General features: G+C 42.6%; 1 protein-coding gene across 1 annotated transcript; it reads left to right on the top strand.

Annotated features, from left to right (window-relative positions):
* The first annotated feature begins 192 nt into the window (after positions 1 to 192).
* On the top strand, positions 193 to 27,142 carry LOC143767063 (uncharacterized). The gene is made up of 3 exons (XM_077255085.1): positions 193 to 366; positions 9,137 to 9,197; positions 26,037 to 27,142. The coding sequence occupies exons 1-3, from the start codon at positions 193 to 195 to the stop codon at positions 27,140 to 27,142; spliced, it is 1,341 nt and encodes a 446-aa protein (XP_077111200.1).
* The last annotated feature ends 445 nt before the right edge of the window (positions 27,143 to 27,587 follow it).

The following is a 27,587-nucleotide window of genomic DNA, read 5'->3' as shown; positions in this document are numbered from 1 at the left end:
TTTGCGGGACAAGATGACGTTTTCAGCGGTACCATGGTTATTTATATCCGTCTTTTTGATCGCGTGGTATTCCACTTTTTGTTTGGCGGTATGAGAATAAAGCGTTGTTTTTTGCCTCGTTTTTTTTTTATTTTTTTTAATCAAATCTATGAAGTACGAATAAAATTACATATTTGTTATAAGCCCTATCAAATGATCCAAAAGTCCACAGAAAAAGTTGCACAGAAAGAGTTAAAAACTGAAGGTTCTGACCTTCACTCTGTAAAAAGACAAATGGCGGAAATTGATAGACAGAAACAGGTGATTTCTGAGAGTGACATCATGGGTAAACTTAAGACTCCGCTTTCGGAGTTCTTGAAAGAATCTGTAAGTTAAAAAATGACAATGTTAAATAGAGCTTTTCAGGACATTATCGACAGAGAAATAAAGCTTGGTTTAGGAATTGGCTAAAAATGTTATGTGTTGGGTAAAAGTGTTATACAATGTATTATTTAGTTATTTGTAATTATTTTACACAGTATAATTCTGTAGTTCTATAGTTTTTGTATATATACAGTATATTCACACAATATACAGTAAATAGTATACTTGTATAAGTAGAGATTGTATAACTGTATTTTTATATGTATAGTGAAATAATTACAATTTACTCCAGTAATAATATTTAGAATTAGATTAAAGCCAATACATATATTTATAAGATATTGCAATTGTTTTGTTGCTGTATGAATTTGATATTTAACCTTATCTTTTATTTTTCCTTAGAATTTTCATTTCAAAGCAGAACAAAATCCTCTTACATGGATTTATGTCTTTATTTAGACAGGAAGTTGTAATAACTGCATGATTTCATATATTTAACACTTAAAAGAAATAATATATAACTAACTGAATCTAAATTTAGTTTTTGTGTGCTGTTAATATTTTCTAACATTTTGCAGTTATTTCTTTGCATGGTAATACATCTTTACTAAATGACATGACATTTACAGCAGGTGACATCTGAACTTTGGGCTAATAATGATACCATACCCCTCTTTCATAGTGATGCAACAGTCACTCTATTTTTTGGCAAGGGGGTTTATTATGCCCGTAAATAATTAAAAAAAAAGGGTACTTTATAATAGGAACATTTTTTTATTAGGCCCTCCTCCACATCTCTTTCAAGGGGCATTGGAGTGCCTCTTAATTTTTGCAGGCCTTGCATTCACTGCATAGGCAAACACTATGGGAGACCCACTTCCTAATAATGGGAACATTGTTTTCAGGAGGCCCACCTCTTCATCTCTTCCAAGGCTTATTGGGGTGTGTGTAACTTTGGGGCAGGGCAAGCCTTGCATTCAATGCATAGGCAAACACTATGGGAGACCCACTTTCTTATAATGGGACCATTTTTCAGGAGGCCCTCCGGTACGTCTTGTGAAAGAGGTATTGTGGTGCGTCTTAATTTTTGGAAGCCCAGCCACTCACTGCATAGGCAATAACAGTATAGGAAACCCACTGTATAATAATGGCCCTTTAAGATAACCCCTTTCTGACATTGGACGTACTATCCCGTCGAGGTGGGGTGGGCCCGTATGACCACCGACGGGATAGTACGTCCAGCGCGATCGCGGCTGGGTGTCAGCTGACTATCGCAGCTGACATCCAGCACCATGTGCCAGTAGCGGTCACGGACCGCCCCCGGCACATTAACCCCCGGCGGTACAGGGAAGCATCTCGCAGGGAGGGGGCTCCCTGCGTGTTTCCCTGAGACGATCGGTACAAGGCGATGTGCTCACCTTGTACCGAGAGTCTCCTCCCTGCAAGCCCCAGATCCAAAATGGCCGCGGGCTTCATCCGGGTCCTGCAGGGAGGTGGCTTCACAGCGCCTGCTCAGAGCAGGTGCCGGGAAGCCTGGGGATGTGCACGTCAGATCACTGATCTGACACAGTGCACAGCAGAGTGTCAGATCGGCGATCTGTCACTTTACTGTGATGCCCCCCCCCCGGGGCAAAGTAAAAATAAAAAAAAACCGTATATACTTGAGTATAAGCCGACCCGAGTATAAGCCGACCCCCCTAACCTTGCCACAAAAAACTGGGAAAACTTAATGACTCGAGTATAAGCCTAGGGTGGAAAATGCAGCAGCTACCGGTAAATGTCAAACGTAAAAATAGATACCAATAAAATTAAAATTAATTGAGGCATCAGTAGGTTAAGTGTTTTTGAATATCCATATTGAATCAGGAGCCCCATATAATGCTCCATAAAGTTTGATGGGCCCCATTAAATGCTCCATATTAAAATATGCCCCATATAATCCTGCATAAAGGGTAATAAGGGCCCCATAAGATGCTCCATAGAGATATTTGCCCTATATAGTGCTGCACAAACGTTATGGCCCCATAAGAGGCTCCATTCAGTCACTTGCCCCATCATAGTGTTGCACAAACGTTATGGCCCCATAAGATGCTCCATACAGTCACTTGCCCCAATATAGTGCTGCACAAACATTATGGCCCCATAAGATGCTCCATACAGTCACTTGCCCCTTATAGTGCTGCACAAACGTTATGGCCTTATAAGATACTCCATACAGACACTTGCCCCTTATAGTGCTGCACAAACGTTATGGCCCCATAAGATGCTCCATACAGTCACTTGCCCCTTATAGTGCTGCACAAACGTTATGGCCTTATAAGATGCTCCATACAGTCACTTGCCCCATATGCTGTGGCTGCGATAAAAAAAATAAATAAATCACATACTCACCTCTCCTCGCTCAGGACCCCCGGCACTTTCAATATTCACCGGTCCTCGTTCCGGTGCGGCTCTGTCTTCAGCACTGACGTTCAAGCAGAGGGCGCGCACTGACCACGTCACCGCGCCCTCTGACCTGAGCATCACAGCCAGAGGACGCTGGAGACGGAGCCGCACCGGAACGAGGATAGGTGAATATCGCACAGCGCAGTGCTCCCCCTCCCCGTATACTCACCTGCTCCTGGGGCGGTGCAGTCCCTGCTTCTCCTGGCGCTGCATCTTCTTGCTGTACTGAGCGGTCACATGGTACCGCTCATTACAGTAATGAATATGCGGCTCCACCTCCCATAGGGGTGGAGCCACATATTCATTACTGTAATGAGCGGTACCATGTGACCGCTCAGTACAGGAAGAAGCTGCAGCGCTGGAAGAAGCAGGGACGTGCAGGGACCACGCCAGGAGTAGGTGAGTATAATTAGACTGCCCCCGCTCCCCCTCCCCTGCCGACCCCTGGGTATGACTCGAGTATAAGCCGAGACGGGGACTTTCAGCCCCATAAAATGGGCTAAAAATCTCGGCTTATACTCGAGTATATACGGTACATGTGTAAAAAAAAATAAATAATAATCCTAAATAAATAATAAAAAAAATGTCCCAATAAATACATTCCTTTAGCTAAATAAAAAAAAAAAAAACAATGAAAGTACACATATTTAGTATCGCCGCGTCCTTAACGACCCGACCTATAAAATTGTGCCACTAGTTAAACCCTTCAGTGCAAAGGGCAAAAAACAACGCTTTATTATCATACCACCGAACAAAAAGTGGAATAACAAAAAATGGCATGTGCCCGAAAATGTTACCAATAAAAACGTCAACTCGTCCCGCAAAAAACAAGACCTCACATGACTCTGTGGACCAAAATATGGAGAAATTATAGCACTCAAAATGTGGTAACGCAAAAAACATTTTTTGCAATAAAAAGCGTCTTTTAGTGTGTGACGGCTGCCAATCCAAAATTTGCTAGAAAACGCGCTATAAATAGTAAATCAAACCCCCCTTCATCACCCCCGTAATTTCGAAAAATAAAAAAATTAAAAAAATGTATTTATTTCCATTTTCCCCCCTTCTCCGCACGGCCCCTCATCATCCCCCTTTTCCCCCTTCTCCACATGACCCCTCATCATCCCCCTTCTCTGCACGGCCCCTCATCATCCCCCCTTCTCTGCACGGCCCCTCATCATCCCCCTTCTCTGCACAGCCCTTCATCATCCCCCCTTCTCTGCACGGCCCCTCATCATCCCCCCTTCTCCGCACGACCCCTCATCATCCCCATTCTCTGCACGGCCCCTCATCATCCCCCCTTCTCCGCACAGCCCCTCATCATCCCCCTTCTCCGCACAGCCCCTCATCATCCCGCCTTCTCCGCACAGCCCCTCATCATCCCTTCTCCACACAGCTCTTCATGATTCCCCTCTTCTATGCACAGCCCCTCATCATCCCCGTTTCTCTGCACAGCCCCGCATCATCCCCTCTTCTCCACACATCTCATGATTCCACCTTCTCCACACAGCATCTCATCATCACCCTCCTCCGCACAGCCCCTCTTGATTCCCCCCCCTTCTCCGCACAGCTGCTCATGATCCCCCCTCTCTGTACAGCTCCTCATGATCCTGCCCCTTCTCCGCACAGCCCCTCATGATTCCCCCTTCTCTGAACAGCCCCTCATGATCCCCCCTTCTCCACACAGCCCCTCATGAACTCCCCCTTCTCCGTACAGCCCCTCATGATCCCCCTTGTCTGCACATCCCCTCATTATCCTCACCTTCTATGCACAGAAACAGATGCAAAACTGATGGAACGGATCCGGTTTTTCACCGTTTCCGCTAGTCGGATCCGGCGGAAAACCAGATCCATTCCATCAGTTTTTCACAGTTTACGCTGGATCCGTTGCTGCGGCGCGATGCTGGAACCAACATGACGGCAAAAACCTGATGTGTGAAAGTAGCCTTACTGTGTTTGTTATTTTTAACTAAAAATGGAAAAGTGTGTTGTGTTTTATTTCAAATAAAATACTTTATTGTAGCTGTGTCTTTATTTACCACATAACTATATGATTAGTAATAGAGATTCGTCTTATAGACGCCTCTCCATTACTAAGCCATGGGCTTGATGTCACCTGACAATACAAAGTTGACATTAACCCCACAAATATGAACCCCCTCTTGCCACTGCAACAGTGCAAGCGGGAAGAGCTGGGCAAAGCGCCTAAATTGGCGTATCTAATAGATGCCCCTTTTCTGGGCAGCTGTGGGCTGCTAGTTTTAGGTTTGGGGGGGCAATATCCATCGCCCCTTACCAGCCTGAGAATGCCAACCCCCAGCTGCTTTAGGCTTGGCTGGTTATCAAAAATGGGGGGGGGGACCCCACACTGTTTTTTTTAATTATTTATCACTGTTATTAGTGGCAGCAGGCATCGACTGATGGGACTACTACTCCCATCAGTGACCGGAGGTAAGCTTTATACCTCCGATCACAGCTGCGGGCTCACACTGTCGTTTGACAGCGTGGGAACTGTGGCTGTCTGACTGGCGATGATGATTTTGAACAAAAAAATAAGGGAAAAATCCAGCTTCCAAAACATTTTCCAAATTTATTGAGAATAAAATACAAAGTCCATTCAGATGATTCACATGATACTGAGTAGCAGGCTACGCGTTTCGAACAATAACATGTTCTTTCTCAAAGCTACTCTATATGAGTAATAGCACAGTTAAATACCAGCTACAGCCAATAAGAATTAATTAACAATCACATGATACATAGATTGAATCATACAATTTAAAACTATAATATTGGAGAAAAATACAAAAATGCAAGAATTTAACACACAAATCAACAAGAAGATACATAGAAAATACAACAAAAAATAGACAATAGTTGTATCTCAGTAGTGGAACATGATCTCTTTCACCCTGCAGGATAACAGGTATTAAGGCAAAACATCCAGTAAGCTTCACTCTTCATTAAGCGTCTTTTGAAGTCTCCTCCTCTGGCTGATAGCGTGCGTTTCTCAATGCCGACAACCAGCAGAAATGCCGTACTCCTCTGATGACCGGTAACAAAGTGCTTAGAAGCATGTGACATAGAACGATTACTATTAGTGGAAACAACAATATCTGAAATATGCTCAGAAATATGAACTTTAAGCATCCGCGTGGTGCATCCTTTATAACTTAGATTACATTTAGTGCATATAATCATGTACACCACATATTTACTATTACAATTAATCAGCTGTTGTATTTTATATTCCTGTCTATTATCACTATCATAAAAGGGATGTGTAATAACGGAATAAGCACACATTCTACATCTAGAAGCACCACAGCGGCAAAAAACACTGTGATGCAATCAGGTGCGGGATGTGTTACCAGAATTAAAGAAACTAGGAGAAAGAGTGTCAGATAAAGTGGTGACTTTTTTTGCCACCACTTGACATCCTGAAGACAAATGGTAGATAAAGTCTCATCCTCGTACAGAATAGGAATATTTTTTAAAATAAGAGATCTGATGTTATTATATTGGGAACTATATTGAATAGAACAGATCATTTTCTGATTACCAACACCATCATTATCTTTCTCTTTCGGTATTAACATGTCACATCGTTTTTTCTGTTTGACAATTTTCTTTGCTCTATCAAGGGACCAATTAGGATTACCCCTTTTTTTTAATTTGTCACAGCATGAGTCAATCTCTTGCCTGAGAACAGCAGTATCACTACAATTTCTGGTGATTCTAGTTAGTTCACCTACTGGTATTGACTTAATGGTGTGTCTTGGATGACTGCTAGAGACATGTAAAATGCCAGCAATCAGAAGCAGTGTTTGCCGCGCTGTCATGCACATGACTGCACAACACACACCGCCGGGAGGCCGAACACGAACAATAACAGACTTCCTGGTGAAGTCCATGTTTGGTGTCTATGCCCGAACAGTCGGTGTTTGGTATAGATGCCAAACTTTACTGTTCAGGTTCACCATCTCTACTTTGGATGAAACAAACATCTTGAGGACTTGGACAATAGGGGTCAGCGCAACAACATAAGCCTCAGGAATCATTCCTGAGGCTGCACGACCGGAAGATCTTCATACAATACGTGAATCAGTGTTCAACTCCATCCTGGGCCAACTTGGATCCCATAAATCCCATAAATTAAAACTAGACAGAGCACTCCACCCTAATGGCTTTCAGGCTCAACCGCGTGATGTTATCCGCTGTGTATATGACTTTCAGTTAAAGAAGGCCATAATGTCTAAAGCTCGCACTCTCCGTAATTCCGTGACTTTGAAGGGACTCCCATTCAATTATATCCTGCTCTCCTGGATAACCTCCAAAGAAGAAGACACTTAAAACCACACGTTTTATCCTTGAAAAACAAAGATTTTAAGTAACGTTGAGGTTTTCCATTTGCACCTTTAGTGATGAAAGATGGATGCACTACTATCTTACGTTCCCCAAAGACATTCCGGCTTTCTGTTCTGACTTGGAGATCCCGCTCTCTAACCTGGCAGATTGAAAGCTGGAACTTCCCACTACTTCACCACTATCAATTTGGCAAAGCAAAAGACCCAGGAGAAACGCCACAACGTAACCCAACCTGAGAGATTCTTTTACCTCTAAGCCATGGAAGATCACTTCACTTGATATTTTTTCTAGGATGTTTAATGTTAATATTTGTCAAGTTTCTCTCATATAATGTTGTATTTGCTTGCTATATATCTGGACGGTGAACTGGGAATAGCTCATCCAACTTTTCTTTTGTGTTCTGTTAGGTGATATTGCACGGTGCCTAGTGCCACTACTCCCTCACAAGGGTTTGTCTTTCCCTGGTTCCTCCCTTCAGAGTGTGTCCGGGGAGGTTCCAGAGATCCATCTCTACACCACTTGGATTAAACCCGTACCATGGAAGGGGGAGTTTGAGAGCTTACTAGGTTCTGCTCTCCTCCTCTTCCTCTCTAATGGTGACATCATTGATGTGTACTTTTTTTAAACGTTTGTTTGATCTTTGTCTCCCCCAGTCCCTCAGGTGTATTAATTAATAGGTTAAAAAATGATCTGCTGTCACTGTTCTAATATTTCCTGAATTCAAAAGAGGACCCAAATAATCTCCGGATCACAGTGCAACATGTAGGTAAAACTTCGTATACTTCACACTAAAACACCCGAGACAATGGCTAAAATTTTAACACTGAATGTTAACGGTCTTAACTTCAACATTAGGAGAAGTATGGTCCTTAATGAATTACGCACACATCATGCAGACATTTATGTTTTTACAGGAATCCCACTTAAATTTAAAGGAGAATTGCAACTTTGCCAAGCATCTATACCCCACAATATATTTGGCCTCTCAGTCCAGGAAAAAGGCGGGGTGGCAGTGCTGATCCCCAGGGACATTGTGCAATGTATATTTACCAAATATCCCACAAATTCCATTTTTGAATCAGGTGCTCCTAAGAGTTTCCCGCCTCCATCAGCCTGGATAATTGGAGGAGACTTTAATGTTTTCTTCTCTGATACAATGATAGATTGTCCCTTTGTGGATCATTGCCAAGAGGACCCAACATAGGCTGTCAGCTAACTTTTGGAAATGCAAATTTGCTTTATATGTTCTCTGGCGTATCGGCCATCCTACAGAAAAAACGTTTTCCTTTTTCTCCCATCCACATAGCACACATAAGAGAATCGATTACTTCAAACACTTAGTTTGGTAGCAGATGCTAACATAGGTGTTATTTTTTTGGTCTGACCACGTGCCCATGACACTCGCTCTTAAACAAGCTTCAACTCAGACTAACGTGTTCCACTGGAGGATTAATGAATCCCTGCTTAAAAAGGCCATATACAGTCACAAGTTGGAAAAAGCAATTGTTGACTATTTTGGAGGTTAATATGGGCTTGGTCTCTAAGTTTTCTATTATGTGGTAAGCCCATAAGGCCATATATTAGGGGAAACTGCATATCATTAGGCGCTCGCATCAAAAAAGATAGATTGCACCAGGTAGACCTTCTGACTAACCAACTAAAGACTCTTGAGTCTAAACTAACTATAATCCCATCCAAGAAAATACTTAGAGATATAGTTTCAATTCGCTTGAAATAAAAAGATATTCATATTTACAAAATGGAGAAACTATTACTTTATTGTAGACAGAGATATTATGATAAAGGGATCAAGTCCCATACTCTTCTAGCAAGGCAACTTACGGAGGATAGGGGAAAGTCGTCAATCTATGCACTTAGGGATAACAAGGGGACAATCGTTTATGATCCTGATAAAATTGCTAAGATGTTCCATGATTATTTATCCAAATTATACTCTCTTCAGGATACTCTTCCTCTTAGCCCGGAAAAGAGGAAGATGGTTGTCCAGGCCTTCCTGCAGGAATGTAATCTCCCTAAACTTTCCACAGGGGCCATAGCTTCTCTTTATAAAGCCATTACCCAGGAAGAATTAGATGAAGTATTTAAACTACTTCCTAATGGCAAATCTCCGGGACCAGATGGGCTAACTGATTTATATTTTAAAACACTCCTAACCCACCATTTAGTCACTCTGTTTAACAATTTCTCACAGGTTTGGCAATACCATCTACTATGCTACACTCAAATATTACTCTCATTCCAACAAGAGGGAAAGACCTACTCGGTGGTTCTTATTACAGGACTATTGCTTTCCTTAATGCGAATTTAAAAATCTTCACTAAAATATTGGCATTCTGATTGTCTTTTTGGCGTCCTCATCTTATCCATAAGGACCAAGTGGGGTTTTGTTATGATCTGGTGGCCTAAGAGCAGCATGAGACGTACTCTGGAGAAGGTGGTACCTGTACTGACCGCAGACCCTGAACTTAACACCGCAACTAGAAGTAGCCGTGGAATGTACCTATCACTCACTAGACATCTCGTCACAGCCGGAGGACTAATTACCCCTAGAGATAGAAAAGGGAAAACTATCTTGACTCAGAAAAAATCCCCAAAGGATAGACAGCCCCCCACAAATATTGACTGTGAGAGGAGAGGGAAAAACATACACAGACTGAAATCAGAATTTAGCAAAGGAGGCCACTTCTAGCTAAATAGAAAGGATAGGACAGAGTACTATGCGGTCAGTATTAAAACCCTAGAAAATATCCACCACAGAAAATACAAAATCTCCACAGCTAACTAAAGATATGGAGGGTATATCTGCATCTCCAGAGATACCAGCTTGGCTAAACAAATCCTTATACAGACCAAGCTGGACAAGACAAAAACATGGAAAAGAACTGAACAATAAGGCCACAGCATGTTGACAGCAAAAATCAAGGCCAGAACTTATCTTTGTTGAAATGAACAGCAAAGCAGAAGAGACCAGACAGGGATGTGAATCCTCCAGGAACAATGGACAACTGGCACTGACTAAAGGGTCAAGCAAGACTAAATAGCCCAGTCAGAATTGCAAAATGTGAACACACCTGACAAATGCTGCGACTCAGAGACAGCAGCGCTACCACTTACAACCACCGGAGGGAGCCCAAGAGCAGAATTCACAACGGTTTATACCGTGTAGGCAGAGGGAGGATAATACAAGGAAGGTAATAAACCTCATTGAGGTTGTAAACAGGACAAACGGATCAGCACTACTCAGCCTAGATGCTGAAAAGGCCTTTGACCGCCTTGTGTTGACTTTCAAGGCCTGCAGGGTTTGTATTCACAACTCTCGGCATCAGTTAAATTCACACACACGCTCTCTCAGCCTCTCTTCATTCATAATGGTACCTAGCAGGGGTTGCCCCTATCCTATTATTTGTTCTATGTATTGAACCCCTGGCTGCTGCCATTCGCCATGACCCAAACATTCATGGAGTAGTGGTGAGGAACAGGGAGTTCACACTATCTCTATTTGCAAACAATGTTCTACTGACAAGAACACAACTACATATTACCCTCCCTAATCTGCATGCTCTTCTGGGAAGGTTTGTAAAGGATACAAAGTGAACAATATCAAAACAGAAGTGCTTGCTCTAAATGTCTCAGATTTTGCATTAAATCCATTAAAAGTAAACTACACTGCTCAAAAAAATAAAGGGAATACTAAAATACCACATCCTAGATATCACTGAATAAAATATTTCAGTTGCAAATCTTTATTCATTACATAGTGGAATGTGCTGAGAACAATAAAACATAAAAATGATCAATGTAAATCAAAATGAATATTGTTGTGAATTCTGCTTTTGGGCTCCCTCCGGTGGTTGTAGGTGGTAATGCAGTTGCCCCTGAGTTGCAGTCCTGGTCAGGTGTATCTGCTGATTGCAGTTCTGACTGGGGTATTTAGGTGTGCAGGATTCATTAGTCCTTGCCAGTTGTCAATTGTTGTTGGGAGGTGTTTGACCTCTTCCTGGTTCCTCCTGCCTTTCTGCCAAGTCAGCAAAAGATAAGTGTCTGGTTTTGTTTTCCTGTTACACACATGCTGTGTGTTTCACAATTCAGTGCTATTCTTTGTGTTTTCTTGTCCAGCTTAGATTGTGTCAGTATTTTCTCAGTCTTGCTGGATTCTCTGGAGTGGCAGATATACATTCCATGTCTTTAGTTACATTGTGGAACTTTTTGTATTATCTGCTGTGGATATTTTTGGAAGGGTTTTAATACTGACCGCCTAGTAATCTGTCCTATCCTTTCCTATCTAGCTAGAGTGGCCTCTTTTGCTAAATCCTGTTTTCTACCTGCGTGTGTCTATTCTTCTCCTACTCACAGTCAATATTCGTGGGGGCCTGCCTATCCTTTGGCGGTCTGCTCTGAGGCAAGATAGCATTCCTATTTCCATCTATAGGGGTATTTAGTCCTCCGGCTGTGTCGAGGTGTCTAGGGTTTGTTAGAGAAAGTTTCATGCGGCTCCAAGGTCACCGGATCATAACAGTACAACTGGCCCATAATGAGTTAAATGCATCTCAGAAGAAGGGAAGAAAGGTGTTGAGCCATTGTTTTTTTCTGCAGCCTGTTTTGTCATTTCTTTCCTCTTTATCTATGGGTGGCTGAGGAGTCTTGTGCCAGCATGGATGTTCTGGAATTAGCTTCTCGTGTAGACCAGCTTGCTGCTAGGGTACAGGGTATTTCTGATTATATTGTTCAGACTCCTGCTTTAGAACCAAAGATTCCTACTCCTGATTTGTTTTTTGGTGATGGGTCCAAATTTTTGGGTTTTAAAAACAATTGTAAACTGTTTTTTGCTCTGAGACCGCGATCCTCCGGTGATTCCATTCAGCAGGTTAAAATTGTCATCTCCCTGCTGCGTGGCGATCCTCAGGATTGGGAATTTTCCCTAGAATCTGGGAATCCGGCCTTGCTTAATGTAGATTCCTTTTTTCAGGCTTTAGGATTATTATATGATGAACCGAATTCTGTGGATCAAGCGGAGAAAACCTTGTTGGCCCTGTCTCAGGGTCAAGAGGCGGCAGAATTGTATTGTCAGAAATTTAGAAAATGGTCTGTGTTGACTAAATGGAATGATGATGCTTTGGCGGCAATTTTCAGAAAGGGTCTTTCTGAATCTGTTAAAGATGTTATGGTGGGGTTTCCCACGCCTTCCGGTCTGAGTGATTCTATGTCTCTGGCCATTCAGATTGATCGTCGCTTGCGGGAGCGTCAAACTGTGCGCGCTGTGGCGTCGTCCTTAAAACAAAGTCCTGAGCTAATGCAGTGTGATAGGATTTTGTCTAGAACGGAACGACAAGGATTCAGACGTCAGAATAGGTTGTGTTATTATTGTGGCGACGCTTCTCATGTCATTTCAGTCTGCCCTAAGCGGACAAAAAGGATCGCTAGTTCATTTACTATCAGTACTGTACAACCTAAATTTCTGTTATCGGTGTCCTTGATCTGCTCATTGTCATCATTTTCTGTCATGGCATTTGTGGATTCAGGCGCCGCCTTGAACTTAATGGATTTTGAGTTTGCCAGGCGTTGTGGTTTTCCCTTGCAGCCTTTGCAGAACCCTATTCCTTTAAGGGGGATTGATGCTACACCTTTGGCTAAAAATAAGCCCCAGTTTTGGACACAGGTGACCATGCACATGGCGCCAGCCCATCAGGAAGATTGTCGATTTCTGGTGTTGCATAATTTGCATGATGTTATCGTGCTGGGTTTCCCGTGGTTGCAGGTACATAATCCTGTGTTGGATTGGAAATCTATGTCTGTGACTAGTTGGGGTTGTCAGGGGGTTCATAATGATGTTCCTTTGATGTCAATCTCCTCTTCTTCCTCTTCTAAAATTCCAGAGTTTTTATCTGATTTTCAGGATGTATTCGATGAGCCCAAGTCCAGTTCCCTTCCACCGCACAGGGACTGTGATTGTGCGATTGACTTGATTCCAGGCAGTAAGTTCCCTAAGGGCCGACTTTTCAACCTGTCTGTGCCTGAACATACCGCCATGCGGAGTTATGTTAAGGAGTCTTTGGAGAAAGGGCATATTCGGCCATCTTCTTCACCGTTGGGAGCAGGTTTTTTTTTTGTTGCTAAGAAGGATGGCTCCTTGAGACCTTGTATTGATTATCGCCTCTTGAATAAGATCACGGTCAAGTTTCAATACCTTTTACCTTTGCTTTCCGATTTGTTTGCTAGGATTAAGGGGGCTAGTTGGTTTACGAAGATTGACCTTCGGGGGGCATATAATCTTGTTCGTATTAAGCAGGGTGATGAATGAAAAACTGCGTTTAATACGCCCGAAGGCCATTTTGAATACCTTGTGATGCCATTCGGGCTCACTAACGCTCCATCTGTTTTTCAATCCTTCATGCATGATATCTTCCGGACTTATATTGATAAATTCTTGATTGTATATTTGGACGATATTTTGATTTTTTCCGATGATTGGGAGTCTCATGTGGAACAGGTCAGGATGGTATTTCAGATCCTTCGTGACAATGCTTTGTTTGTGAAGGGGTCTAAGTGTCTCTTTGGGGTGCAGAAGGTTTCTTTTTTGGGCTTTATTTTTTCTCCCTCATCTATGGAGATGGATCCGGTTAAGGTTCAGGCCATTCATGATTGGATTCAACCCACATCCGTGAAGAGCCTTCAGAAATGTTTGGGTTTTGCAAATTTTTATCGCTGTTTCATTGCTAACTTCTCCAGCGTGGTTAAACCCTTGACTGATTTGACGAAAAAAGGCACTGATGTGGCGAATTGGTCCTCTGCGGCTGTCTCTGCCTTTCAGGAGCTTAAACGCCGATTTATTTCTGCTCCGGTGTTGCGCCAACCTGATGTTTCTCTTCCGTTTCAGGTTGAGGTTGATGCTTCTGAGATTGGGGCAGGGGCCGTTTTGTCTCAGAGGGATTCTGTTGGTTCTTTGATGAAACCGTGTGCCTTCTTCTCCCGCAAGTTTTCGCCTGCTGAACGCAATTATGATGTTGGCAATCGGGAGTTGTTGGTTGAGTCCTAGAGAGGCTCGATGGTCCTTGTTTTTTTCCCATTTTGATTTTGTGGTTTTGTATCTTCCGGGTTCTAAGAATATTAAGGCTGATGCCCTTTCTAGGAGTTTTTTGCCTGATTCTCCTGAGGTCCTTAAACCGGTCGGCATTCTGAAAGAAGGGGTGGTCCTTTCTGCCATTTCCCCTGATTTACGGCGGGTTCTTCAGGAATTTCAGGCTGATAGACCTGACCGCTGTCCTGTGGGGAAATTGTTTGTTCCAGACAGATGGACTAGTAGAGTGATTTCTGAGGTTCACTGTTCTGTGTTGGCTGGTCATCCTGGTATTTTTGGTACCAGAGATTTGGTTGGTAGGTCCTTTTGGTCGCCTTCGTTGTCACGTGATGTGCGTTCTTTTGTGCAGTCCTGTGGGACTTGTGCGTGGGCCAAGCCTTGTTGTTCCCGTGCTAGTGGGTTACTTTTGCCATTGCCGGTCCCTGAGAGGCCCTGGACGCATATTTCTATGGATTTTATTTTGGATCTTCCGGTTTCCCAGAGGATGTCGGTTATCTGGGTTGTTTGTGACCGGTTTTCAAAGATGGTTCATTTGGTTCCTTTGCCTAAATTGCCTTCCTCTTCAGAGTTGGTTCCGTTCTTTTTTCAGCATGTGGTTCGTTTGCATGGTATTCCGGAGAATATTGTGTCCGACAGAGGTTCCCAGTTTGTTTCTAGGTTTTGGCGGGCCTTTTGTGCTAGGCTGGGCATTGATTTGTCTTTTTCTTCTGCATTTCATCCTCAGACAAATGGCCAGACCGAGCGAACTAATCAGACTTTGGAGACTTATTTGAGATGCTTTGTGTCTGCCGATCAGGATGATTGGGTGGCCTTTTTGCCATTGGCCGAGTTTGCCCTTAATAATCGGGCTAGTTCGGCTACTTTGGTTTCGCCTTTTTTTTGCAATTTTGGTTTTCATCCTCGTTTTTCTTCTGGGCAGGTTGAGCCTTCTGACTGTCCTGGTGTTGATTCTGTGGTTGACAGGTTGCAGCAGATTTGGGCTCATGTGGAGGACAATTTGGTGTTGTCTCAGGAGGAGGCTCAACGTTTTGCTAACCGTCGTCGATGTGTTGGTTCCCGGCTTCGGGTTGGGGATTTGGTTTGGTTGTCTTCCCGTCATGTTCCTATGAAGGTCTCTTCCCCTAAGTTTAAGCCTCGGTTTATTGGTCCTTATAGGATTTCTGAGATTATTAATCCAGTGTCTTTTCGATTGGCGCTTCCGGCCTCTTTTGCTATCCATAATGTCTTCCATAGATCTTTATTGCGGAAATATGTGGTGCCCGTTGTTCCCTCTGTTGATCCTCCGGCCCCTGTTTTGGTTGATGGGTAGTTGGAGTATGTGGTTGAGAAGATTTTGGATTCTCGTTTTTCGAGGCGGAGGCTTCAGTACCTTGTCAAATGGAAGGGTTATGGCCAGGAGGATAATTCTTGGGTTTTTGCTTCTGATGTCCATGCTACTGATTTGGTCCGTGCCTTTCATCTGGCTCATCCTGATCGGCCTGGGGGCGCTGGTGAGGGTTCAGTGACCCCTCCTCAAGGGGGGGTACTGTTGTGAATTCTGCTTTTGGGCTCCCTCCGGTGGTTGTAGGTGGTAATGCAGTTGCCCCTGACTTGCAGTCCTGGTCAGGTGTATCTGCTGATTGCAGTTCTGACTGGGGTATTTAGGTGTGCAGGATTCATTAGTCCTTGCCAGTTGTCAATTGTTGTTGGGAGGTGTTTGACCTCTTCCTGGTTCCTCCTGCCTTTCTGCCAAGTCAGCAAAAGATAAGTGTCTGGGTTTTTTTTCCTGTTACACACATGCTGTGTGTTTCACAATTCAGTGCTATTCTTTGTGTTTTCTTGTCCAGCTTAGATTGTGTCAGTATTTTCTCAGTCTTGCTGGATTCTCTGGAGTGACAGATATACATTCCATGTCTTTAGTTAAATTGTGGAACTTTTTGTATTATCTGCTGTGGATATTTTTGGAAGGGTTTTAATACTGACCGCCTAGTAATCTGTCCTATCCTTTCCTATCCAGCTAGAGTGGCCTCTTTTGCTAAATCCTGTTTTCTACCTGCGTGTGTCTATTCTTCTCCTACTCACAGTCAATATTCGTGGGGGGCTGCCTATCCTTTGGGGGTCTGCTCTGAGGCAAGATAGCATTCCTATTTCTATCTATAGGGGTATTTAGTCCTCCGGCTGTGTCGAGGTGTCTAGGGTTTGTTAGGCACACCCCACGGCTACTTCTAGTTGCGGTGTTAGTTCAGGATTTGCGGTCAGTACAGGTTCCACTGACTCCAGAGAAAGTTTCATGCGGCTCCAAGGTCACCGGATCATAACAGAATATCCCATGGAGGTCTGGATTTGGAATGATACTCAAAATCAAAGTGGAAAATCAAATTACAGGCTGATCCAACTTCAGTGGAAATGCCTCAAGACATGGAAATGATGCTCAGTTGTGTGTGTGTTGCCTCCATGGGCCTGTATGACCTCCCTACAATGCCAGGGCATTCTCCTGATGAGGCGGCGGATGGTCTCCTGAGGGATCTCCTCCCAGACCTGGACTAAAGCATCCACCGACTCCTGGACAGTCTGTGGTGCAACGTGACATTGGTGGATGGTGTGAGACATGATGTCCCAGATTTGTTCAATTGGATTCAGGTCTGGGGAATGGATGAGCCAGTCTATAGCTTCAATACCTTCATCTTGCAGGAACTGCTGACAGACTCCAGCCACATGAGGTCTGGCATTGTCCTGCATTAGTAGGAACCCAGGGCCAACCGCACCAGAATATGGTCTCACAAGGGGTCTGAGGATCTCATCTCGGTACCTAATGGCAGTCAGGCTACCTCTGGTGAGCATATGGAGGGCTGTGCGGCCCTCCAAAGAAATGCCACCCAATACCATTACTGACCCACTGCTGAACTGGTCATGCTGAAGGATGTTGCAGGCAGCAGATCACTCTCCATGGCGTCTCCAGACTCTGTCACATCTGTCACATGTGCTCAGTGTGAACCTGCTTTCATCTGTGAAGAGCACGGCGCCAGTGGCAAATTTGCCAATCCTGGTGTTCTGTGGCAAATGCCAAGCGTCCTGCATGGTGTTGGGCTGTGAGCACAACCCCCATCTGTGGACGTCGGAGACTCAGACCATCCTCATGGAGTCGGTTTCTAACCGTTTGTACAGACACATGCACATTTGTGGCCTGCTGGAGGTCATAATGCAGGGCTTTGGCAGTGCTCCTCCTGTTCCTCCTTGCACAAGGGCTGAGGTAGCAGTCCTGCAGCTGGGTTGTTGCCCTCCTACGGTCCCCTCCACGTCTCCTGGTGTACTGGCCTGTCACCTGGTAGCGCCTCCAGCTCATGGACATTACACTGACACACAGACACAGCAAACCTTGCCACAGCTCGCAATGATGTGCCATCCTGGATGAGCTGCACAATCTGAGACACTTGTGTGGGTTGTAGAGTCCATCTCATGCTACCACGAGTGTGAAAGCACAACCAACATTCAAAAGTGACCAAAACATCAGCCAGAAAGCATTGGTACTGAGATGTGGCCTGCAGAACCACTCCTTTATTGAGTGTGTCTTGATAATTGCCAATAATTTCCATCTGTTGTCTATTCCATTTGCACAACAGCATGTGAAATTGATTGTCAAACAGTGTTGCTTCCTAAGTGGACAGTTTGATTTCACAGAAGTTTGATTTATTTGGAGTTATATTCTGTTGTTTAAATGTTCCCTTTATTTTTTGAGCAGTGTATAATTACTAGTGATGAGCGAATATACTCGTTACTCGAGATTTCCCGAGCATGCTCGCGTGTCCTCCGAGTATTTTTTAGTGCTCGGAGATTTAGTTTTCCTCACCGCAGCTGAATGATTTACATCTCTTAGCCAGCTTGATTACATGTGGGGATTCCCTAGCAACCAGGCAACACCCACATGTACTTATGCTGGCTAACAGATGTAAATCTTTCAGCTGCGGCAATGAAAACTAAATCTCCGAGCACTAAAAAATACACAGAAGACACCCGAGCGTGCTCAGGAAATCTCGAGTAACGAGTATATTCGCTCATCACTAATAATTACAGATGGAAAGGCATCTCCATAACATATCTAGGGCTTCAACTGACCTATAACTATAAAACATTATACCAGCATAACTTTCCAAAATTATTTCTGGCACTTAGGCGATTACTTGATATACGTATGGAACAAGCTTCCACTATCTCGGTTCGGAAAAATCTCAGCTGTCAAAATGCCCATACTTCCAAAACTCTTATACCTGTTTGAAACTCTCCACGTTTGTGTCCCTTTTTGGGGAACTACGTAATGTCCAATCATTTATTCCTCAATTTATTTGGGCACACAAAAGGCATAGGATTAAAAATCAAATTATGCTTGTGAAAAAATCTAGAGGAGGACTGGGTGTACCTGATATCACAAAGTATTACTGGACAGCTCATCTTTGTCATATCCAGCATGGTCTAATCATAAAGCATTTTCTAGATGGATGGAGGATGAGAAACTCTGGCTAGCCCAAGTACACCCTAACTCCTACCTTTGTGGAACCTCTTCTAAGAAGTTAGATTCACACAGGCTGAGCCCAATAACCTTTGCCAAAACGATTTGAGATCAATGCTCAAAAAACCTCCCGTTAATATCAGAACATTCCCCTTTCACTTCATTCCTATTTTATCCAATGATAACGGATAGCTTGAGTGGTAATCGGACAAAGCCATGGTTCAATAAGCAGCTTTTCTGCTTTGCAGATATAGTGGATATGCCCTCTAGAGCCCTATTACCATTTACAGTAACACGTTATAGACCAGGCATAATCTACCGGCTAACTCTCACTACAGATACTTGCAGATCAGACACTATATGCATTCTCTTTACTCCACCTTTAAAGTCTCTTACCCCACACATTTTGAAAGATTGTGTAAAGCAGAAGTTTCAACCAAGGGCCTTATATCGGATATTTACCAGATATTAATTAATCCTTATTCAGATAAACACCCCAAATACTCTTATATGAGTAAATGGGAAGGCTTTTTGGTAGAACCTCTTCCACCGTGTATTTGGCAGGAGATCTGGAGAAATATAGTCAAAACTACTACTTGTTATACCTACAGGGAAAACCAGTTATCATACTCCTTCCTTCCTGCATAAAGTCAACCCTGCCATGCCTAGTTGTTGCTGGAGATGTGGGAATGCAGAAGGTGACCTGCCCCATTTGTTTGGGTTATGCCCAAATATTATAGTCTTCTGGGATTATGTCAAGTCCTTGATTAGTAATGTCACCAGCCATCAGATCCCTATGGGTCTAAAATTTTGTTTAATCAATATATCACCATTTAAACTAGGTCGTAAAGTCAAACAGCTTTTATTACATATAAGAATGGTTGTCAGATGTTTGATAGCCTGTTAGTGGAAGTCGATTCATCCCCCATTGAACACTGAACTACAGTCGCGAATACAAGATATTCAATGTATGGAATATCTCACTGCTACATTGAATAATACTATTGATCGCTTCAATGCAGTTTGGACGCTTTGGTATATGTAATGTGCTTTCTCTCCTCCAGCCCAATACTTATCTAACTGGTTGGTGCAGAGCAGGAGAGGAAGGTACTGGGACCTGCACAGTCCTGAGTGAGAAGCTGAAGAACCTTCCATCTGACTAGCTCAAGGTCCTATCATATCATGTATCACTGTTTTACATATTATCAAAAGTTGTCAGATTCAGTTATGAAATGAGCCATTTTTTAAATGTTTTTGACCTCAATTCAAATCTGACAGTGAAAATTTTGAGTTGTCTCTTGATTCTTTGATATCAGAGTTTGCCTTTTGCTGCTACATATAATTAATGCATTAAAGTTTCAGTATTTTGAAACATATCAACAATTCAAATAACTAAAACCTTTCTAAACAATATTGTGAATTATATGCAGTTACAGAAATTGCACTACAAAATTTGCTCCTCATTCAGTACCAACTCTTTTTTGCTTGTCTCTTGTACTCCTGCATCGGATCATCTCTTACAATTGACCAACAGTAATCTGCAAACATTGATGGATTCCATTTTCCTTAATATCTTTTCTCTAGCTGCAATATCTTGGTGAAATCTCTCATTGTGCTCTTCGCTTGCTGCTCTACAGTTTGGTGGGAAAAAAAGTCTAGATGCAAATGTAAGAAATTAATCTTTAAGGACATTTTATATCCAAGATCCTTATGATTTTAGGAGAATTTCCACCAACTCTTCATAGTTATCTGCTCTTGAGCTTCCAAATAAATTAGTTACATCTAATGTGGATGCTACCCATTCAGCCTTGCCTTGCAACAAATGGAGAAACTTCTCATCTTGAAGAAGCTTATTAATCTGAGATCCAATAAAGACTCCTTTTATCTTTGCTTCACTTAAACTTGTAAATTTATCAATGAGATACTTGACTGCTTTTACATTTTTGTCCATTGTCTTTACAAAATTATTCATTTGGAACAATGTGCAATGGTGGTAACAAAATTTTTTGGTGGGTCAACAAGTGATGCATGCAGAACATTTTTACTCCCTAGCTGAAGTGAACGTCGAACAGGCCAGTCTCTTATATTGTAGGGATATTCCCTTGCACAACTATCAACCACCTTGACGGTATTTGAGAACAAGCAGATGGAGGAGCTCTGGCTGAGCAGCTAGCTATTTATCCAGGACTTGAAGGTCATCCTGAAAATTGCCATACACCTACTGGATAACTTGCTACACTCTGACTAGACTAACACCAAATAACATGGAGTACAGAAAACACCAAAAAGGTAAAATAAAAAACAAAATAGTTTATTGAATCAAATACACATCCAAAAAATGCTAGCCAAATAATAGGGCTATACACAAAAAAGGGGAGTAAGTATAGGGAACCTGCTGGCACAGCAGGAGGAGCGGCGAGTAATACAGGTAAAGTAGCCAAGGGTGAAAATAGCAAACCCTAATCAAACGGGTAAGTATGGGGTCATGAAACCCTAATAGGTGGAAAGTGAAGGTGCTATAAATAGATACCATAGACACTGCCTAATAAGGCAAGTCCCCAATACCCCTACATGTCCCAAAGGTTAGCTACAACTCACCAATAACAGCCAGTAGTATATAGGTCCTCCCACTGCAACCCCTTGACGTGCGTTTCGCGTAGATGCTTCTTCAAGAAGGGGAATAGCGTGTGTTGTGTCCCCAAGGTTTAAATAATACAACCCCCAATTGCTGGCATATGCGGCACACGTGCACCGGAACCCGCACACCGGAAGTGACCCTCTCTTTCTGCGGCCGTCAGTACGATGTGCGCATGTGGGCAAAATCTTGCCTGGTGACGTCAATGGGCATGCGCACATCATCTCGTTTGATAACCGCAGGGACAGGCGGGCAGTGCGCAGATCGAACTGCGCGTGCGCACTCCAGCAGCCATATTGCCGAAGACACGAGTGGCGGCCATGATTGGGTGTATCAAAGAAAGGTAAAGCAATGCACTGTGAAACAGAATGGTGCAAGAAATAAAATAATATAATAGTGAAAGATACTATTATGAAAAGAAGACGATGTGCAATCATTATGGCAAGAGCCTAATGAAGAATACATAAGGTGCATGGGATATATAAATGTACAAAAGAGCGATACAATTATATAAAAATGTGCAAATGGTATAACAAGAAACCTAACTGGGAAATAATGCATACAGCACATAATAAAGTGACAAAGTGCAATATTAAAACCATAAATATGCATAAATATCAAATCGACACCGTCACACAACTGTCCTGGTAATCGCCGATCCTGTTCATTCAATGTATATAGTAGAGGTACGATGGTATTGTCACGAAAAGGCATGCGCCGACTCCCAAGATATATATCAAGTCCATCTCAAATGTTCAAGCATGGTCGGATCACCAGCAGTTTTACTCATCTCATATGGTATGGGAGAAGTGGTACTGTCATTGGAGAGCGTGCGCCAACTCATGGGGCATATAAATATGTAGACACTAAAAACTGAAAAACAACGCAACAATTAGAACAAAACATTTAAAAGGTAGGGAGAGAGAATAATATAAAATAACTGTAGAGAACGGGAAATTTGTAGCACAGCGGACAAGGACAAAGGAGAACTCAAGGTCAAAAATACAGGGACCAACAAGACCATCCACTACAAGAAAGAGGCGAAAGATAACTTCTCATTCAGCCCCTTGGGGGTCATGGTATCAAGAGTGGCAATCCACCTGCACTCTCGTTGTGCAAGAATTTGATTAAAATTCCCACCTCTGATTCCACCATGAATTTTATCAATCCCCCGCACCATCAGTCCACTCGGATCAGATCCGTGAAAGGATCTAAAGTGTCTCGGTAGTGTCTTTAGGGACGCCAAAGCCTCGCGTCTACAATGTCTCTGGCAGCCCTGATATCCTGCACATGTTCGCGTGTCCTGACTTTCAACTCCCTTGATGTTAATACAATATAAATAAGGGCGCATGGGCAGGTGGCATAATAAATTATATGAGTGGTGTTACAAGATATGTAATCACGGATCTTAAACTCCCTGCTCCCAACCGATGATTTGAAAGTGCCACATCGCAGGATATTAGGGCATGCAACACAGGACCTGCAGGGGAAACAGCCAACTCTACAAGCACCAGAGTTACACAAAGTCTGTGGCTTCATGACATAGTGGCTTTTAACAAGATAGTCTCTCAGATTTTCCCCCTGCGTTGTGTCATATAGGGACTTGAAGATAATTGTGCCGCAAGAGCACTATCAGTATGAAGAACCGACTAATGTTTAGACAAGATCCCACGGATCTGCTCCTACCTAGACTGACTAGACTGCCTGAGGTCTCTAACTAATATAATGGGGTACAATGGTGTGCACTCAGTGAATTTGGAACGAGGTGTGTTATGATCCGGTGACCTTGGAGCCGCATGAGAGACTTTCTCAGGAGTAGGTGGTACCTATACTGACCGCAAACCCTAAACTGACACCGCAACTAGAAGTAGCCGTGGGGTGTACCTAACACATCCTAGACACCTCGACACAGCCGGAGGACTAAATACCCCTATAGGTGGAAATGGGAATTCTATCTTGCCTCAGAGCAGAACCCCAAAGGATAGGCAGCCCTCCACAAATATTGACTGTGAGTATAAGAGGAAAGACACACGCAGGCAGAAAAACAGAATTTAGCAAAAGAGGCACTTCTAGCTAAATAGGAAAGGATAGGACAGAATTCTAAGCGGTCAGTATTAAAATCCTAAAAATATCCACAGCAGAAAATACAAATATTCTACATCTAACTAAAGACATAGCAAGTATATCTGCAACTCCTGAGAATCCAGCATGACTGAAAAATCCAAACAAAGTCTAAGCTGGACAAAAACACAATGAATTGCACTGAATTGCAAAGCACACGGCATGTGTGCACAGAGACAAAAAACCAGACACTTATCTTAGCTGAATTGGCAGCAAAGCATGAGGAACCAGAGAGAGATGCAATCCCTCCAAGATCAATGGACAACTGGCCAGGAGTAATGGATCCTGCACACCTAAATACCTAGTAGAGCTGCAATCAGCAGAAACACCTGCCCTGGATTACAACCCCAAGACAACTGCACTACCACTAACAACCACCGGAGGGAGCCCAAGAGCAGAATTCACAACAGAGGTGCTAGTAGAAATACCAGAGAAAAAAGACTAGGCCAATAACGGTATGCACACCCATAGAATATACAAAAAATCTCAAAAATGTTTATTATACCTCAAAAAAGACAAATACAATAAAACCATTTAAAAAGGCCTGAATACAGAACCATGAACCACCACCCCTAAGCACATATGCCATGGAATGACAGACACAACAATAAAGTGCAAGAAAAATACACAATGTCTCCTATCTATACAGATAATGGCTCAATATAGCATGCATGAACATATGAAAATGTAAAGGACTGAACAGAGATATATATTGACTTATAATAATACACTGGCGGATAGTCAAGTGATGAAATTACTGCAGTTCAGTGTATTGAGTATAGAAATATAAGGTGTTAAATGAGCATGCTGTTTGCCCAGGATGATAGAAATATCAGTATTGGCATGTTAGTCTGGGCTTCGGTTGTAAGCAAAAGACCTCAATCAGGTGTGCACTGGCAACCCCATATTATCTAGAGTGCAAAGTAATGCAAATGCAGCCTAATGAATACATAATAGTAAGTAAGCTGAAACAGAGGGAAAAAAAAAAAAAAAGTGTCCAGCAAGGACAATACCAACGCTGAGCAATGAGCCCAGATGCCTGAGAAAGACAGGAGACGGGCTAGGGGGTGAGGCAGAAGCCCCACGCGTATCGCTGCAGGCGCAGCTTCGTCAGGGGACTTCCTTGAGCTGAGCATAGAGGACTGAACCAGAGGAGAACAAGGCTGTATCTGGCAGCTTCCTTCAATATGCTTTGAACTTTCGTAGAATATGGTGCTATCCAATTGGCTGAATCAAGGAGCAGATTACTTCAGCTGGACAGCACAACACCCATACTGCCAGACTGAATGGTACTACTTGTCTCGGGCACCCTAATCTTAGTGGCTCAATCAAGCCTATTTTGTCCAGACTTTCTGGTACCAATGTCTACACCATTACAAGCCCGGCTTGCCACATGAATAAGGACACACCTGGTGATGTCATAGGAGCAAATTCCTGAAGACATATGATTCACCATCTGCAGAAGCCCTAATATGACAAAATTTCAGAAAATTAGAGCTGTAGGTATCCCCATAAAATGACTCTATTTTGGAAATTATAAACCTCAGTAGTGATGAGCGAATATACTCGTTACTCGAGACTTCTAGAGCACGCTCAGGTGTCCTTCGAGTATTTTTTAGTGCTCGGAGATTTAGTTTTCATCGCCGCAGCTGAATGATTTACATCTGTTAGCCAGCATAAGTACATGTGGGGGTTGCCTGGTTGCTAGGGAATCCCCACATGTAATCAACCTGGCTAAGAGATGTAAATCATTCAGCTGAGGTGAGGAAAACTAAATCTCCGAGCACTGAAAAATACTCTGAGAACACCCAAGCATGCTCGGGAAATCTCGAGTATCGAGTATATTTGCTCATCAGTAAACCTCAGAGAACTATCTATTGAAGTAGTGACTATTTTTGATTCCACAGGAACTTTCCGGAAATTAGCACATAGTGGATGTAGTAGAAAAAAAAATGCAAATATGCCATTCTATTACCCAACACATAGTGCCCTGATTGTGCTCCAGGAGACACGCACACTGTAAATTAAGTGGGGTTTTTCTCACTATTGTAATGTCAAATACATGTGGATCGGGCACATTGAAAGGCTCAGAAGGGAGGGGGAAGTTTGACTTTGGCAGAGTGGTTATTGCTGGATTGGTTTATGGAAGCCATATTACTTTTCAAGAGCCTTTGAGCCACTAATAATGTGGAAACCTCTGTTTTTCCACTGACAGATGATGGACCTGAGTGGGGACTTGTTTTTTGTTAGATGAATAGAAGTTTTTATTGGTATTAGGTTCATCAGCATAACTTTTTTTGTGGCTTTCTATTCCATATTTGGAAGGCAGAATGAACAAACAGTTGAACACGACACTCCACTGGTTCATCTTATGAGATTTTCTATTAGACTGTGAGTTGTCATTGTCTTAGTGAAGAATTCAATATTTTTACATAACTTTCCATTTTTACAGATAGTTTAAGTAGAAATGTTAAATTACATTCAAAGATACTTTATTAAAAAATAATAATTGGTTTCTATCTTGGCAGATGACTGTACCAGGAGATCCAAGGAACAGCTGACATCTTCAATTTTTAAATCGGATGATTTTGGCATCCCACTGTATACAATTGAAGTTAAATCCATTGCTCCAGATACACCATCATCCCTTCACAGCAATGATCTCTCATCTGATCCTTTGAAACAGGTCCTGTCTTCTGATTCATTGGCAACAACTATGGAAAATCAGAGTCACAAAATAAGCATTAACAACGGAAATACTCCTAAATCAAAAAAGTCATTTTCATGTTCAGAATGTGGGAAATGTTTTAATGAGAAAAAAGATCTTGTTATTCACCAGAGAACTCACACAGGGGAGAAACCTTTTTCCTGTTCAGAATGTGGGAAATGTTTTAACGAGAAAAAAGGTCTTGTTATTCACCAGAGAACTCACACAGGGGAGAAGCCTTTTTCATGTTCAGAATGTGGGAAATGTTTTAATAGGAAATGTAATCTTTTTATACACCAAAGAACCCACACAGGGGTAAAACCTTTTTCCTGTTCAGAATGTGGGAAATGTTTTACGAGGAAATGTAGTCTTGTTACACACCAACGAACCCACACAGGAGAGAAGCCTTTTTCATGTTCAGAATGTGGGAAATGTTTTAACAAGAAAAAAGATCTTGTTATTCACCAGAGAACTCACATAGGGGAGAAACCTTTTTCCTGTTCAGAATGTGGGAAATGTTTTAACGAGAAAAAAGGTCTTGTTATTCACCAGAGAACTCACACAGGGGAGAAGCCTTTTTCCTGTTCAGAATGTGGGAAATGTTTTAATAGGAAATGTAATCTTTTTATACACCAAAGAACCCACACAGGGGTAAAACCTTTTTCATGTTCAGAATGTGGGAAATGTTTTAATGAGAAATCGGCTTTGGTTAAGCACCAGAGAACCCACTCAGGGAAGAGGCCTTTTTCCTGTCCAGAATGTGGGAAATGTTTTAATAGGAAATGTAATCTTTTTATACACCAAAGAACGCACACAGGGGTGAAGCCTTTTTCCTGTTCAGAATGTGGGAAATGTTTTACTAGGAAATGTAGTCTTGTTACACACCAACAAACCCACACAGAGGAGAAGTCTTCTTCATGTTCATAATGTAGGAAATGTTTTAATCAAAAATTGTATTTCTAAAAGGGATTGTCCATTACTAGTACAACACCTTGTCATTCCTCATGTTTCTCAAATTTCAAATATAAACACTCATACTTGTTTTCTATGCTGGCGCTGTTCAAGTGGTCTTGACACATTCCCTGGGCACATGTGAGGTTGTTACATAACATGAGCCCAGCGCCGAATCTGAACTGGCTTTATTGTTCCTGTCTTCGGATGTATTGAACATCAAATAGAAGCCAAGGCTGTGGCTGCTCTCTGACTTAGGCTGGATTCACACACAATGTATAAAAAATCGGTCCATTTTACATGGACGTGAATCGCAGAAATGTTCCCCAACAGTGATCCTAAAAAAAAAAATATCCTTGTGACATCCGTATATCGAGATTTTCTCGCCAGCTTGCAAAAGGGACATATAATGGATCCATGG

The sequence above is a fragment of the Ranitomeya variabilis genome, chromosome 4 (assembly GCF_051348905.1).
Source record: "Ranitomeya variabilis isolate aRanVar5 chromosome 4, aRanVar5.hap1, whole genome shotgun sequence".
NCBI lineage: Eukaryota > Metazoa > Chordata > Amphibia > Anura > Dendrobatidae > Ranitomeya > Ranitomeya variabilis.
The sequence above is the reverse complement of the archived record's forward strand: the minus strand, read 5'-3'. Positions and strand labels throughout refer to the sequence as shown.

Coding starts and splice junctions, on each gene's coding strand:
- LOC143767063 (XM_077255085.1), top strand. CDS start 193: ATGATCCAAAAGTCCACAGAAAAAGTTGCACAGAAAGAGTTAAAAACT. Junction 367..9,136: donor CGGAGTTCTTGAAAGAATCT/GTAAGTTAAAAA, acceptor TACTCTCTTCAG/GATACTCTTCCTCTTAGCCC. Junction 9,198..26,036: donor CCAGGCCTTCCTGCAGGAAT/GTAATCTCCCTA, acceptor CTATCTTGGCAG/ATGACTGTACCAGGAGATCC.